We start from the raw sequence: 16,932 nt of genomic DNA, 5'->3' as shown, positions 1-16,932 counted from the left end.
GCCTAAATTAATTAAAGAAATTGAACATTACTGAAAATTACATCTATTTATGGAAAATTAAATTTGAATTAGGTATGGACGTTTGAAAAAGAAGTAGAAGTGCCATAAATGACAATTTTCTACATTAATTCTCATCATTTCTATTTTTCTCTGTCAGTTGGTCGGATGTCCTTGACAGAAATTTCCCTCATTCTATTTCGATAACATTTTTTGGTATCTTTTTTTCCTTTCAAGGAAACAGAATGAAAGAAAGGCAAAAAGGAAGCACATTATGCTGTGATGAGATGAGGAGAGAACAAGAAGAATCAAGAAACTTCCTTTCTTGTTAAGACAAAAAAAGAAAGAATCTACAAGTCTGTAAATTCTTTTACTTTTGACATATAATGGTTCAAAAGAATCTCCCAAAACCTACACAAAGTCCTGCTAACAGCAATTACTGAAGCATTCGTTACATTGTTTCTATATGCGAATAGATGTTATGTAAATTGATCCTAGAAATTAATATCCTGTTATTTGTGCTTTTTAAGAGGATGTGGACAAAGCAATATCTACTATGTGTGATTAGTGGTAATGGCTTGTGTTATAACGTTCATTTGAGATTTGAATTATATTTATTGTACATAGTTGAAAACCCCTTTTCATACAAAAGTTCAGTCTGTTTTTGAACTCGGAAGAATAAACAACTTTGTGAATAAACAAAATCCGTAAGGAATTCTTAATTACATTTACAAACAACTACAATTACAAACGCTAGAAAGAACAGTTGTCTGGCACTTTTGTGCTCTTTTAAAGACTAAATACTGCAACATTATCAAATAAACTTTAATAATTTCATCATCCAGTCGGCTAAAAATTCATTTGACAATGCTCAAAATAGTTTTGCAAGACTAAATCCATAAGAACTTAACAAGATACAACATCAACTAAATTTAAAAGCCTGATATAAATGTAGATTGCTACAAATAAGGATAAAAATCACAATTTCATAAACTCGTGATGTAATTGATTCATAAGCTTCTGAAAAAGGATTGTTTTCTATTTTAATCTTATTAAATTTTACATTTTTTACTTCCAATTTTCATTCCTTTTTTTCTGAATTCATGAATATGAAGTAACAAAAATATGAATTGAAACGAGATGTCATAGATATACTTTTTGTTACATTCTCATTTCTGCAAATTATCATATTCTAAACTTTCATGTAGATGTATGCAGGAATGTGGAAGATTAAACTCATCATGTTGTCATTTTTTCCTTTTGTTTTGCTCCTAAGAGAGATATAAAGCACACAAAAGAGATGGAAATGAAAGAGTTCTTTTATGGTTCTTTCTTTCCCATTGCAATGGAGGAAGGCTTTATATATACGTGGAGGAAAAAGTTTGATTGTAATAAAAAATAATAAATGTAGTATGAAAGTCGATGTTACATTGTTTTAATGAAAAATTAAGGCGCATGAGTAAACAGGTAGAGTAGTATATAGAGTATGACTATTCTCGTATGACGTCTATCACATTTTGTCGTTCTTGACATTTTTATTGGTATTAAAATCATCACAAATAATCCTAAGAATGTCACAGAACTTCAACATCCTTGAAAGTTAGACCAGTGCTTCTGAAACTATGCTCCGTGACACACCTGACTGTTTCACAAAGCCTTCAAGTGTACAACGACTAGAATAGCTCGAAGCATATAATTTGGTCTTCCTAATCTTTGTCTATGACACACTGAGTTCAGTGTGCTCAGCTAAGCAGACGCGATTTATTATACAACGACCCCAAAGATCCTAGAATCAAAAAAGTTCCAATAATCCACAGAGTGGATTTAAAGAGAATGAGAAACTCCCATCAATGTCATCTATCAGCTTAAAAAGTTGGACACAAAGATCTCAGATCAGAAAATGTGCTGAAAAAAATAATTTTCTTTTGCAACTTTCTTGTCTTTAGGCTTCCATCTTCGTGTCTTATTCCCTTTTTTCACGTCTTTCACGAATGCGAGTTCTTTACTTTTTTATGAAGCAGCAGCAGAAATATACAAACACACAAAATAATGGAGATGACGTTCAATTACGTTGAAGCATCTTGTACGAGATTAAAACAAAAAAAAACCTCGTCTCATTCACAACAGCTTTTTGTTCCTTTTTTTCTCGCAGTAAAAAGCTTTCTTTATAGCACCGAATAAATAAATATTATATTCAAACAGGCGTGATAATTAAATTTTCTGTCTCAAGAATCAAGCTTCTTATAATTTTATATGATTTTTTTACGACTTAGTATGATTAAATTATATCCTTAAATCTTAGTTCCAATAGCTTTTCATTCCCATCAATTTTTAATACCATTTCGTTGAGTTCCTATAATGTTGGTTTTAACATTCAAAAAGAGTTAATAGAGATAAATGAAAGCTGTGGCTGGGTGTGAAAATTTGTAGACCGAAAGTGGTCGACTGTTGCTTTTCGAGATTATATCTTACGTTCAACTAGACTTTTATGTACAAGGATTGACTATTTATAGTATAGTAAGGAAATAAATAAATGAAAAAATTGTTGCCATGCTGAAGTATCTCAATGGATAAAAGTGAAACTGCTAGTCGTTGTGGATATCAATAGAGTACTGCATAATACAGCAATTAATACTTCAATTTACTTAACTGCTGTTAATTCTCAGTCAAATAATAAACAGATTAATAATTCTCGCAAAAAATAATGAATAACTGAACATTAATTCCTTCTTAGTACTCTACAGAGTGTTTTAAAATAATTAAATCAAAGGACGGTCGTTCAACTTTTATTTTTCTTGATAAATTAACATTTTTTATGCTCTGTTTGGTACATTTATATTGAATGAAACATTGCAAAACAAACTCTAAGCTTATGACAAGAAAAAATTTTCTTTCTGTTTTGTCATTTGAATGAATGTTGAATAAGGAGCTTAATTTAATTAACCATTGCGATGATTTTTCGACTCTTGACTTCTTACTTATTACCTAAGCTACTGTGTCGTAATTTAAATTACAAAATATTCTGCAGTGAGTACTACTGTATTTTGTGTAGTTATTAATTGTAATTGTGTGAGAAATGTCACATCGACAGCACTAATTCAGCATATATGTACTTACATATCTACCAATAAGTATAATTAAAGAACTTTCTTACGGATTAAAGTAAAGACGATATTTATTGTTTGAAGTTAGAAAACAAACTAAAGAATTCATATGAAAGGGTCAACAACTATGAAAGGGGAAAATCAACTTATTGTAGTTGCAAATATAATTTGAATCTTAAATGACAGTTGACAACAATAAAGTAAAATTTAGATTAATTTCACACAAAAATTACGTTTAGAGACTACATATTGTCACTTAATTTCTTGACTATCGAGATTTTTAAGTGGGAGATTCTCTAGATACTGACAAGTGCCTTATCTACTTCTCCCCTTTTCCATAATAACCAAATGATCCCCTACCAAAAAACGTACTAATTAGCACGCATGATTTTCTCAGACATTCCAAAATTTACAGACAAAATTATTCTTTTCAATGGCTCCAGGTGACCCAACAATCACAAACGTGATAAAAATGAAAATTAATTTGTTAAGTACACAAAAAAAAAAATTAGTATGAGGTCAATGTCCAAAAGAACTTCCTAACAAAAATAAAATTATAATTCTTCTTGTACTTCCAATTTTTTTTCTCTTTCTATTTTCCGACTGGCCGGAAAGAGCATAGAATCATATCAAAAGACAATACGACGACATACTAAACGTCTGTATGAATAGATCGCAAAACTTCTTTTTATTTTTCTTGGCAATAAATACTATTTGTGTGACTATACGATAAAATAGTAAAAAAAAATAGAAAGGCAACTATAAAAATCGATATTTTTTCCCATCCTCATGTCCTCTTCACATTTTTCTGCACACATTTTAATTTCATTTATGAAAGCTCTTCGTGCTGTTTTTGTTCTACCACATTTTCATTGATTGAAATGTGTTTATTGTGAGGATTATACTTTTTAATTAAATGCCGACTATCAAATGCATAAAAGTTTATATGATTCTCATACTTTGTTGCATTCAAATGGAAATAATAACTGTATTGCATTAAGAATTAATGAATGGATTCAATTAACTACAAAGTTTAAATAGAAAAAAACAAAAGCGAATGGGACAGAAAATTTGTTATGAAACTGTGGACAACTTGTGCTGTATCATACGAGTATTGAAAGCTTGCTTGAGGTCAACTGGATATACATAGAATGATGAAAGGATAAGCGACAGTAATGAGTTTGAAAACTAAAGATCAATACTTGTTCCGAATAGCTCAATAGTCAATTAGTCGCTCGGGAATCCGAGCAGCCTGAGGTGACTCTGTTAAAATGTTAGAAGGATCAGACCAGCTTCATTCAAACCGAACTAGGCACTTAGTCAGAGTAACGACAGCCTTGTTCCAGGTATCAATTCGCTCCCAGGTTGACATGACTCTAGCTTTGTGGCTGATTTGCTTTAAATCACTCACTGTTTAAAAACCATGCTACAAGGCACCAGGCCAACTAGATTAAAAATCCAGTAATCCTCTATTAGGTACTTAGTGACAGAATCAAGCTAGTTATGAATTGCTGTCTCAATGATCAGATTTTGGATCAATTAGCCGACTTTGATCTATTCAGGTATCCAGACTTCATTTTGAAACTCAAAGCTTCTCCTTTATGATTCTTTCAATTAAAATTGAATCATTAGCTGCCTAAATAGTAATAAATTAATGAAAATTCAAGCATTATATCCAGCATTTATTGAGCTTTTGTAAATTTTCCAATAAATTAAGTTCTATAAAGTTTTCACTTACACACATGAAGTTATGCAATATATTCTATAATTATCTATAACTTAAGGTTTCAAATTATTTCTCATATTCAACCTTTACAAGCATTCATCTTCTTCTTACTAAATTTCTTGTAAGCTCAAGAAATGCAAACTAACTTTTAATTGCTTTTCTAGATGACTTGATTCTGCTTGAAATTATGGAACAGACATATGGATATTACAGGAAAAGCTAAGTTTGCCTTGTTTCAAGCCAAGAAATAGTGATTAAGTTTCGAAACTCTATTCAAGCACAGACACAGACTTTATTTTTTGATACACAAACCAACATTCATGCAGTGAGACAATTTTGTTGTTTTCTGTCTGTGGTGCAAGCATTTCTCTAGCGAATTAAAATCATGTAGTAAGAAACTTTCTCGAAAATCAAATACAACGACTAGGATGAACTTATTTTTATTTCCAAAATACAATAATATGAACTAGTTATACATACGAAATGGCTGTTTCTGACTCATTTCAATCTGAGTTGAGGAAGAGATTGAAAAATAGAAATTTAGTAGGAGTGTGGCTAGAACGCAATATCATTGGATGAGTTGAATTAACAGTAAACTGAATAGTCAATTGTGATGACAAAGCAAAGTACGCTTTGGAACCTAATCAGTATTATGGCGAAAAATGTAATTTAGATCATCGTGTGGCATGGGGAATTTTGCCCCTTGTGCAGCACAAATATTTAAATCGGTGGTGGGCAACCTTTATGTCGCGGTCCACTAGTATGTGCTGTTTTGTTCGAGATTCACTTCCAAGTTGTGTCATTAAAAATAAAAGCTTGTTTAACACTGGTTAAGATAGTCCATCAGATTCAGGAATCTATAATATCCTATGCTACCCGTTTGACCGATATCCTAGATAAAACTCGTTAATATGATAGAATTCAATCAATGGTCACAACATCACAACAACCATAACATACAGTCCATCCAAAAACCCTCCTAACAAAACATTATTTCAAATGATTGTACAAGAAATTGGCAAGAAGGGTTTGTGCATGAATGGGCAATTTTAGTATGTTGTGTGAAATCAGCAATAGCAGAATAATAATGAGGCATATTTGAAATTCAAATATATCGAAACTGTTATTAGATTTCTAACATGCCCCTTTTTGATCCCAAATCGAGAAAATAAACTTTCTTGACTGTCGATATGAATTTACAAAATCATGCAGAAACATAAGTAATTGAAGAAACAGAAGTAATGGAAGTAGCTTTGTCCTTGGAATAATTAATCCAGCTATGACAATTTTCTCTTACTAATTTAATTAAAAAAACTTTTATTCTGATGCTTAACTTCAATCAGTGAACTAAAACGTGTTTAAAGCTACGCAAAATCCTATGCGTAAATCTCTATGGACTGCTAATTAGCACTTGAATGACGATATTTTATATTTTTATCAAGCAAAATTACGACAACTGAGTGCTCGTTGTGTGATTTTATGTGTTAGATAACAGGGCAATAAAGATTGGTTGATTAATGTACTGAGATTGCTTTTGGATGACTGAAGCGCATTTCTGGATGTTTAGTTAGTTTCTTTCTGGATCTTAGTTAATCCTCGAGCATAGCACAATGCGACGAGTCAAAATCTGTCTTCAAGGTACCATCAATGCAACTGTTCGTCTTACCGTAAATACGGCGACCTAGCGGTGTCCTAGCGTACACAGTATGCTGTTCGGGGACATTAAAGGTCATTCAAACTTTTTTAAAGGATTTGACATCAAAAATTCCAAAAATTACATTGAAAAGTCATATTGCAACAAAAGTTCACTCTGTTTTCCACCCAGACAACCTTCAAAGATGCACAGTAACTTTATCATCAAGGAACATCTCCTTTAAAATCGTAAATTGTGAAATTTTTTACGACTACTCTGTTTTATATCATCAGTTATAGTGCTCAATTCATTCATGTCATGTCAATCGAAGTGAAATTTTTACGCTTCATAAATTGGTGCCAAAAGCATCAGCTTGTCAAGGTTAAAAGGAGGAAAAAAAAATGTCTGTAAGGCACCGGAACTTTATGCATTCATTATTCAAGTCCAATTGAGCTGTATGATGAAAAGACTAGAATATGAAGCATAAAATTTAATTAAAAAGACTGTGATTGAGCAAACACTGGTGTGATGAGAGGATATAATGTCGCGATGAAAAGGCACATAGGTGAATAAGGAATGTTTTAAAGAGCATGTGTACAGCTAGTGGCTAATGATGATACAAACGAGTCGAGTCGAGAGTTTTGTAATTCTGTTACGAAAATATAAACCAAAAGGGACATATAAACACATTTAATCACGAAATCATCGTTGTATGGCACAACTGAAAAACTGATTTGTGCTAGAGCTTTCGTGACTTTATACGGAATTTTTAAATAAAATAAAAAGTATGTACACAAATGAACAAAGTTTAACCATCCATAAAACTCGAATAATGAACGAGTTTTTAATTGAAAAAGTTTTTTTTTGGAACTTCTCACTAAGCTGCACATATATGCGTGTGTGTATAAGCTTAACATGTATATATGAAAGCTCAGAATCCCATAAGAATTGAGGTGTTCATATCAGTGGAATTTCATCAAATATTTGAATAAATTATACATACATTACACTTAATGACAACTTAAAATTTAAATTAATAGTCGTTCAGTTATGACATATATTGTGTGGCACTTTAAAAACTTCCGCAAATTTAGATGTCGTGCTGTTAACACTTTTCGATAATAATGGATTTTTATGTACATTTTTTTTTTTCAAATATGAACCGATGGCATGCAACAATTTTATTTACAAAACTTCAATAAAACAGGGCTGTTGACCTATATAATTGATTATATTCCCGAGGAGCACAACGTGTTCGCTAGGGGGTCGTTACATGGGATGGGTCGCTGTTATATGGGAATGTACGCTGTTACAGGAATTGGGGAAACTGAAGTGTGACTCAGAAATCGATCGATTGTCAAATGTAGTACCTTTTCATGATATCCCTTGACATCGCTAATTACACCGACCGTGTCCGAGTTATGTATCGGGATAAATACGTTAAATGATAGAGTAAAAGACTATCCAAACCACCTCGACTCAAGGGTGGCAGCTCCACCATCAGAAAAGGAAGGAAATGCTTACAACCGACCATTTCCGATATAAACTTGAACAAGTAAAGCAACAAAAGGCAAAAAGAACTGGATTAACAACGACGACCCAATGCAAACTATCGCTACATCACCGTGACTTTAGAGTAAGACGTAAAATTGCCCTTATTATCCGGAGTTGACAAAAAAACGTTATAACTATAGTTGAAATCAAGTCAATGTCCAGTTAATGACCACTTCTGATCGAATTTAGCTGCTCGGGCTCATATTCATACCTCAACTAATGTCATTGCTTCATACCTAATAATAATATTCAAATCCAGCTCTGCATTGATATTTCATTTTGATGATTGAATTCAATAAAATAACCATACATTTAATTACAGCACAGCGCAGTCAATATAATAATCTAGCTCTAGATATCAATAATTCAAAACGTGCAATCTCTTCCTTTGTTCATTTATATTTCACTAAAAGAAGCATTCCAGTTACTCGATGGGTTATCGATTTTACAATTTACAAAATGCTTATTCATATTCATAAAAAAGTAATTTTAAAGTAAATGTAAATGCACTTGTTGAGCTAGAGCAGTAGATGAGTGTTTTAGACGAAACATTAAAAGTAAAGAGATTGAGCTTTTATGAAGTGAGAAGCATTTTTGTTACTAATCCAGGAATGGGCAACCTTTTAATTTTCGGGGCTCATGTTGGGGATATGCCTCGATGAAAACTGCTCACAGCAAGCATTCCAATAAAATTTGACAGCACACAGTTTGTGTCACAGTAGTGTGCCGCGGCACACAGGTTGTCCACCACTGTTTTAATCGTTAAATTTTCATATCCAACATTTTCGAGAAGGTTCATAAAATCGGGGCAAAAGTTTTATTTTTAATAAATTGTAAGTGCATCCTTCAACAGACTATGTTATTATAGTTTCATAGATTAAACTATAGCTATTTTTCAAGGTATCTTCATCCATTACTAACTCTAGATTTAATATACTCAGCGAAAGATAAAGCAAAACAATAATGAAATTGTTAATTTTATTATTAAATTTTTAATTGGATTTATATCTCTTATAATTGAAACTAATGAGTCTATCTATGAGAAAGCTTATTTTTGTATCCCGGGAGCTTTTTTCAATTAACCGCATAGACTAAATGTGGTTTATATCAAAAAAAGTATTTCTTAATTTAATTTAAAATTTATTTTTATTAAAAATTCTTTTTGAAATTAATTTCTGAGTAAAAACATTCTCGGTTTTTAGGGCTTGAAACATCTGAGAAAGTTATGAGTTCCGATGGTGGCTAATAAAATTCTTGGAAGTTTGTTTTGTGAATTTCATAAAACGTTTAGAGATTTGCCAACGGACTCTTAGCTTTAATAGGGTTAAATGTTTCCCCGAGCAACACAAACATCTAATAATATTCTAAGAATGCTGGTCTAACTGCGACATTTCTGGGCGTGGTCAGAAATTTTTTGAGGTTAGGAGGAAGGGGAGATGGGGAGGAGACCCGTGGCTTTAATTTTTTTTTGTATCTATCGCATAAATTCAAGGGGAGGATTAAGAGCAAAAAGTTTGTTTTGACCCTCGAATTTCCCTCTGACTAATTTCCTGCCACATTGTGGACACAATCTTCAATAATATGAGCAATAAAAATGTATGTCGTTGATGTAATGTGCAATGACCTAATAATGGGAGTAGAGTAGAATCTGGTGTATCGTATGGGTTGTTTATTTATTATGTAACGCTCTTAGGGGTACGGAGAGATTGGAGGGAAGGGTCAAGTCTATTTTTTCGAAACAGCACCAAAGTATAGTCAGAAGAAAGGCCTTTTGTAATAATCTAGGCTCCAAGTCGGAGCATGGTTCCAGTAAGTAAGCAAGTACCAAAGTATAATAAAGACAGAAATCTGCCAATTCGAGAATAAGCCTTCTGCTGTCGAGCCGTTAAGAAAAATAGCGGAAATCTTTAATCCTTTCTTAAGTGAGGTTGGTTCGATTCCCATCAGATTATTTGATATCAGAGACTGATTTATCAATCTGTATCACAAAGTATGGTCGATATATATGACAAGATTGTCATTCTTAAGAATTCGCTTAATACTCACAGTACATTGCAGTATTTTTCACATATGTATAGGAATCGCTGCTGTAAAGGAAGCGTCTGTAAGACGCAAAACATTGCAACAATAATCATCAAATAAGCTTCGAAATAAGTGAAATATCCCATCAAGAAAATGCTTTCCAATTTTCAAATATAAACAATAATCCTCCTCTAAACAATAAAATACTCTTATTCCATTCCTTGAACTTTCGAGTTCCTCATTCCAACCAAGAAAAAAAGTTTTCGCATCCGAATGGGAAAAGTTCAGCATAAAAACACAATTCCTATATAGTATTTTTTAAATTTGAAATGACAGAGCTTTAATTTCCCTTAAAATATTGTTTGCACATTCTCTTGTGCTGTACGCTGGGAAGCACAGTTGTCCTCGAGCAGATAAGCCCACAAAATGTCAAATTCGAGTAAAAAAACCTTTTCGCACTGACAAAAAATAAAATGAACACTTAGTCTTCTTCATTCCATATTTTGCGACTTTATGATCATCAATTTAGCGTATAAAAGCTTTCAGGGCCTCTTACAATGTAACAGTTGAAGTAAAAAGGAATTTCAAAACCCTTAAATAGAAATTGATGTCGGTTATCAGACATCACAAAAAAAAGGGTCAGGGAAGAGCAGCGAAAGGTTGTTAATTGAAATTTATTGAAATTGTTTGCTGTTTTTGATGTTTCCACATTCGTCGTTAACATTGCTGTATCTGAAGAACTTTTTTCTATGGCTCTTATTTATTTATCATCTTCATTTTTAGCGATTATTCCAGTGCTGTCCAACCTTTTTTGTGTCATGGCACACTTTGATGAAAATCCTCGTTTGCAACCGCACAGAGCATATTACTCATAACATTTTATGTGCCGCGGCACACAGTTTGAGCAACACTGGAATATTCAATCATGACGTACAATGTACAGGAGGTGGTAGGAGTTTGGAAGTGTTCAATATAGAATACAATCTTATTTTGTTATGTACATCATTTATGGAATGTGAATAAGATGTTTTGAAATATTTATGTTAAAGGATACATTTATGCTTGAGAATAAGGACATTAGAAAAGAAAAAAGCGAACGAAGCATGCAATGGAAACATTAAAATCTCTTTTCTATGCTTGTTTATCAGGTAATGTTGCCAGGTGAATTATAGTAGCGCATTCCAATATGTACGTCTTCAAATATTTGCTTTTGGGGAGACTTAACCTCAAAATGTCAAATAAGTAGTATCTTCAGATTCTTAAACACAATGTTCGGTCTTACAAATGATAAGAAAAACAGTCAGACGAAGAACAAATTGTAGTTTTTGTAAGCATTGGGAAAGTGCGATAAGAAGAAGCACAGCAAGAAGAGACATTAAAAATGCTATTGAAGCAATTCCGTTAGTTTAAAGATTATTTTTATGTCAATTTTCTCTTCATCGACTATTAAAATGCTGGCATCATGAAACGTGCTGGATCTTCCTCTTTAAAATACGTCTATTTATTTTGTTCCTCAACTTCTGCATTCGTCTGCAATATGAAATGATTTACAAATCAACAACTTGGTGAATAAATAAGAAATTCTCAAAATTCATGAGGATTTTTCGTCTTAACTTTTGCTTCCTTTAATATATAAAGGATATATCTCTTTGGAATGTGCAAACATTTACATTCATAATATCTCTCAAATCTCCGCTATTTCTCTCGAACCTTTTCATTCAAACTTTAAGCTTTTTTATAAACACTGTGGATATATCCATTTGCTTTTCCTTTTATCTCCCATAAATTTCCATGTAGTAAGCTTCAACACTTTCCTTTTGTATACAGTTTTTAATGTTTTATTCACTGAGATTAAAATGTTGTACCTTTATGTGCATACTTTCATCTACATTAATACATGCTTTTCACACATAAGACTTTAATGGATCAATATAATTTGAGGAAAAGTAGAATTGAATTTTCTGCACTAACTTTGTTCATGTCTGTGATTTTATGTGTTCCTTAATACAGTAAAAAGCATAAAAGCAGCTTTGATTCTTTCATTGTTTGCATCATACAAAGAGATTTCTAGACCAGTGCTATTCAATCTTTTGTGCGCAAGGCCACAACTTCGTGATAAGCTTGGATCAAAAAACGCACTGGACCTACGGTTCATGGCAGTTCCAAAAAAAAATCAACAGCACATTTTAGTGTCGCGGCACACAGTTTGGACAGCACTGTTCAAGACTGTACCTAGTTTTACTTACTAGCTTACTTCTCTGACCTAATAGATCAAAAGTTACCCATTACCGTATATATCTAGCTCTAACGTTGGCTACCTCTAACAGACAAAGAGATTGCTTTCAGGTTGTATTGGTATTTCTATGCAATGAAAGATTGCTCTTTGTCTGACATGGTATCGATTGAAAATATCAAATGCCAACTGCAAGACTAGGACTGTCAAGGGATCTGTAATTATTGTGCTATATTGAACAGTAGCACATGTCCTGTAATATTTACCTTTTAATACTGCAACGTAATAAGTTAACGACTACTTTCCGGGCCGAGAGCTAAGTATGACGGCAGAGATACCAACCTACAAATTGGAAAGGATTTTAATATATGCATCCCGATACATAGTCTCGTTACCAGTGTTGCAATTAACGATAACAGGAGATACCATACACTTGACATTTAGTCAGCTTTTTTGTCAGACTTTGACTTTCATAATCCACAAATCTCAAATTAAGGTTTGCGCCGAAAAGTCATATATTCAGACCTCTAAGCACATAAAGAGGCTCGACTTGTTATCTATGTCTGTCATCAACATAAAAAAAGAAAGGAAATTTTATTTGAGGTGTGCCTTTAATTTTTAAATAGACAAGAGTTTTTATGTTTTTGGACAATTTGGTAAATGGGGTGTGTGCATATGTCTGCGAATGAGTTTCATTGATAAAAAAATTTCCCATTGTGGATATAAAAAGTTTTTATTGCTTTCCTCTTTTTCGATTTAATTCCATTGCATTTGCTGAATGAAGAATCAATTTCCATCTTTTTTTGTTCTATTTGAAATATTTAGGAAACAGCCGAAAACGTTTGCATTCGATCATTGCTTCTATTCAACCGACATCAATGCCAATAATTTTGCTACACAAGAAAATGTATTCGATACTATCGGACGTGATATTTTGGATAATGCATTTCAGGGTTATAACGCATGCATCTTTGCATATGGACAAACAGGTGAGAATTTAATTAACCTACCTATATATCCTGTCAATTTACTTATTCATCTTTCAATATTTATTTCTCAAACATCGTACATCCATTTCATGCTTTTGAGACAAAATCTACTTCCATACGTGACTAGTGTAAATAAAGCTAGATTACCTATGATTTGACATATCCAATTGGGAACGATTTCTGTTGTTTTACATCCTTATACAACGCAAATTCTAATCTATTGCCATAGAAACAGTTTGATAAGGAACACCATTATATGCAACCTACATTCATAAAATACATAATATTCAATACAAACTCGAAAGTTCGATTTGGATTTGAATTACTGAGAATGAATAAAAGCTACTTACTATTACTTCGGAGATAAGAAAATAAGGAAGAGTAGAATGTTGCAAACAAAATTCTTTTGAATTAGTCTTGTGGGACGCATTTTAGTGTAGGTTGATTCTGTCTACTAAACAATGAACTTCAAATTTATTTTCAGTGATTTTCTTGTGAATTTTGAGAGTTTGCTTTTATGTGAAGAACTTTAAGGACTAAAAAATGTTTATTATTATAGCATTAGGAAAGTAAACAGACATGTAGGTGGTTTGATGGAGCTTCGGTTATACAAGTCTGTAAGATTTGTGCCTTATATAAACGAGTATTGTACGTAGACTTTTACTTACCAGTATTTTTCATTTGATTCCTTAGTAATTAATCCTTCAGAATTAGTCTGTATCTTATAGATTTCCTAGATGTTTCCTTTTTAAGAAATCAAATACTTTTTCCAATAATTCCACATTTCTTTTTAAGAATTTGGCGCCTAAATTTATGAAGTTCAAATTTTGAACTTTGAATTTGAATTTGCTTTGCTTTTTAAATCTTAAATTTCCGTTAATTTCTTTTGCTTTAAATTCAAATTCTCAACACCAGCAAAAGTCAAAAATTAAGAATTTCTCATATAACATCCAGTCTGACATTTCCGACTTTACAAGTCACATTTACATCAAAATCAGTAACTGAAAAATTTTCTAAAGTAACACATTAGGAACAATCGAACATGGAGAGGGAAAAAAGTTATTCAAGATTATTGAAAGAGAATCCTTTCCTACGTTTAAGGAATAATCAAAACGTGATCGGAATAATCATGCTATTCAATATCATTGAATGTATAGACGAAAAACATACATGTCGACATGAAATGTGGAGGATAGAAGAAGAAAAAAAAGAAAATCGTGGCAACAAAAATATGCTGCTCAATGTTTCAATTGAGTTCTCGTCGAGTTCTCAAAGTTGTTGTTTTACATAAAACTTTTTTGTTTTATCAAATGGCCTAATATGGAAGATAAATGATCAGAAATGAATAGATGGCATTGAATTTTTGGTAAAAGTATTAGAATTGATTGATATAGCATTATTTATTTAAGCAATGTCGGCGCTTATTCTTCATGAACGGGCAAAATAGGGTGTGAAATGTCATAAATATCTCTGGTTATACAGGAATGAAATGACAGACTATTGTGAAGATTAAAGGATGTTTGTAAACATAAAAATTGGATTTTTTTATATTTTCTTTCCGAGACGTTTCCTTGTTTGCTTCCTTTTATGCGTGATAGTTATATTATATTCATGTAATATTATAGAGCTTCTCGAGACAGCAGGGATCAGATTCTATCCTACATGATAGCTATCATTTTAGAATACTTTCGTGCATACATACTTTTTTATTTTATTTCCCATTGAAAATTCGTATACGTACAATTTACTGTCTCATTTATTATTGACAGCTTTTCAATTTTCGTTTTTCATCCATCTTACGGTAGTGATTCCTTTATATCGTCAACAATTTTCCTATTGAGTTGCATAGCCATTAACCGAATGATTGCGGGAAATAATGAATAATCAATAATTTATTGACCTGTTTCATAGAATTAATATCGTAAATATTTCTATAGCACCCACGGCTATCGGACAGATGTAAATTATTGAAGTAATAACGATTGTAGTAATTTTTCGATATTTAAAAATTCAGGCTAAGTATGTTGATAATTTATTACGAGATTACGTCAAGTTATTGATAAATATAGCCACAATTGATATTCAGATTTATTTTATTCACGTTTGGAACTGCCGGTTTCTTTGAAAACATTCAAATTCCTTCTACAAAACTATTTTTAAGCAATTCTTAAATTAGTTTTACGAATATCATTTAAATTTTGTTGATCAGAAGTTACTGAGGTGAATAACATTATGATTATTCAATAATAAGTTTAATTAAAGTACTTCCAAACAGATTTAATTAATCACAATGATGTTTATTCTTTGAAGTTCAAAAACAGACTAAATATTTATATCGAAGGGACATCAACTATAAAAGGGGAAAATCAACTTATTGTTGTTTTAAAATACAATTCAAATATTAAACGGCAGTTGATAAATTTTCAACAAGAATGTTTTAAAAGAATCATAGAAACTTTGGATCCCATAATAATCTGTAGTTCTAAAGGATGTGGTACAATAGATTATTAATCGTAGTGCTTCCAGCTCATAAGGCAAACATTATAATATATCAAATTAGAAATATTAGAAGCTTTCTGTAAGACAACTTTATGTTGGCTTTGTGTGTAAAACATGATCATATTCCTTAAGATATATAAACTGAGTATTGATTTAATATTTGCTATCTTACAAAGAACCCCTACCTTAACCCTTTAAAATATCCTCGCATTGTGTTTTATTGTTGTTGCGTTTACATTTATCCGATGAAGATAAATTTAGAAGACGAGAATGAAAAACTGGATGTAAAGGAAAGAAGAAGATTATAATGAAAAATAAGAAGGAAATTGAAGCAATTTGTTTTGCAACGTAGATGGTCGTCAAGTGAAATGGAAAATTATTTGTTTCTTCTTCGGTTGTTTTTCAAATGTCGAATTACAATGAATGATTATCCAAAACCGTTACTTGAATTACTCATAAAAAATATTCAATTGTCGGCCAAAAAAAAAAGATCAGAAGCGAGAAAAATTTATTTTCGTGTCATGGATGTTTGTAGCAACTGAATATTTTCTCATGGAATTATGATACAATGCCAAGACCGTCCAAAAGAATATCATTGTCAAGTTTATATCTAAATCGGATATTTTGTTTTCTTTACAGGCTCTGGAAAATCATACACAATGATGGGGACACTTGACCAAAAAGGTATCATACCAAGATTATGTGATTCACTTTTTGCATCGATTGCAGAGAAGCAGACTGATGAATTATCATTCAAAGTTGAAGTCTCATATATGGAAATTTATAATGAGAAGGTTCATGACTTATTAGATCCAAAGCCAAATAAACAGAGTCTTAAAGTGCGAGAGCACAATGTCTTAGGTCCATATGTTGATGGATTATCACAATTGGCTGTTGCCTCCTTCGAAGATATTGATAATCTTATGGGGGAGGGTAATAAATCCAGAACTGTCGCTGCAACAAATATGAATGCTGAATCCAGTAGATCTCATGCTGTTTTTACAATAGTCTTAACACAAACGCTTAAGGACACATTGTCCGGTGTGACGGGAGAGAAAGTAGCAAAAATGTCTTTAGTAGATTTAGCTGGAAGTGAACGTGCAGCAAAAACTGGTGCCGTTGGCGATAGACTTAAAGAAGGATCCAACATTAACAAGTAAGTAACTCAAGGGAAT

At 32.1% G+C, this 16,932-nt stretch overlaps 1 protein-coding gene across 12 annotated transcripts in view; it reads left to right on the top strand.

Annotated features, from left to right (window-relative positions):
• Khc-73 (Kinesin heavy chain 73) overlaps positions 1 to 16,932 on the top strand; it is a 61,949-nt gene that overhangs the window by 25,191 nt on the left and 19,826 nt on the right. For all 12 annotated transcript variants that reach the window (XM_070638411.1, XM_070638414.1, XM_070638409.1 and 9 more), the window contains exons 3-4: positions 13,095 to 13,258; positions 16,397 to 16,913. In XM_070638411.1, the coding sequence (XP_070494512.1) occupies positions 13,095 to 13,258; positions 16,397 to 16,913 (681 nt within the window). The remainder of the gene's footprint in view (positions 1 to 13,094; positions 13,259 to 16,396; positions 16,914 to 16,932) is intronic.

This window comes from Chironomus tepperi, unplaced genomic scaffold (genome assembly GCF_022539635.2).
Source record: "Chironomus tepperi strain 1889 unplaced genomic scaffold, CSIRO-AGI_Ctep_v1 contig_172, whole genome shotgun sequence".
NCBI lineage: Eukaryota > Metazoa > Arthropoda > Insecta > Diptera > Chironomidae > Chironomus > Chironomus tepperi.
The sequence above is the reverse complement of the archived record's forward strand: the minus strand, read 5'-3'. Positions and strand labels throughout refer to the sequence as shown.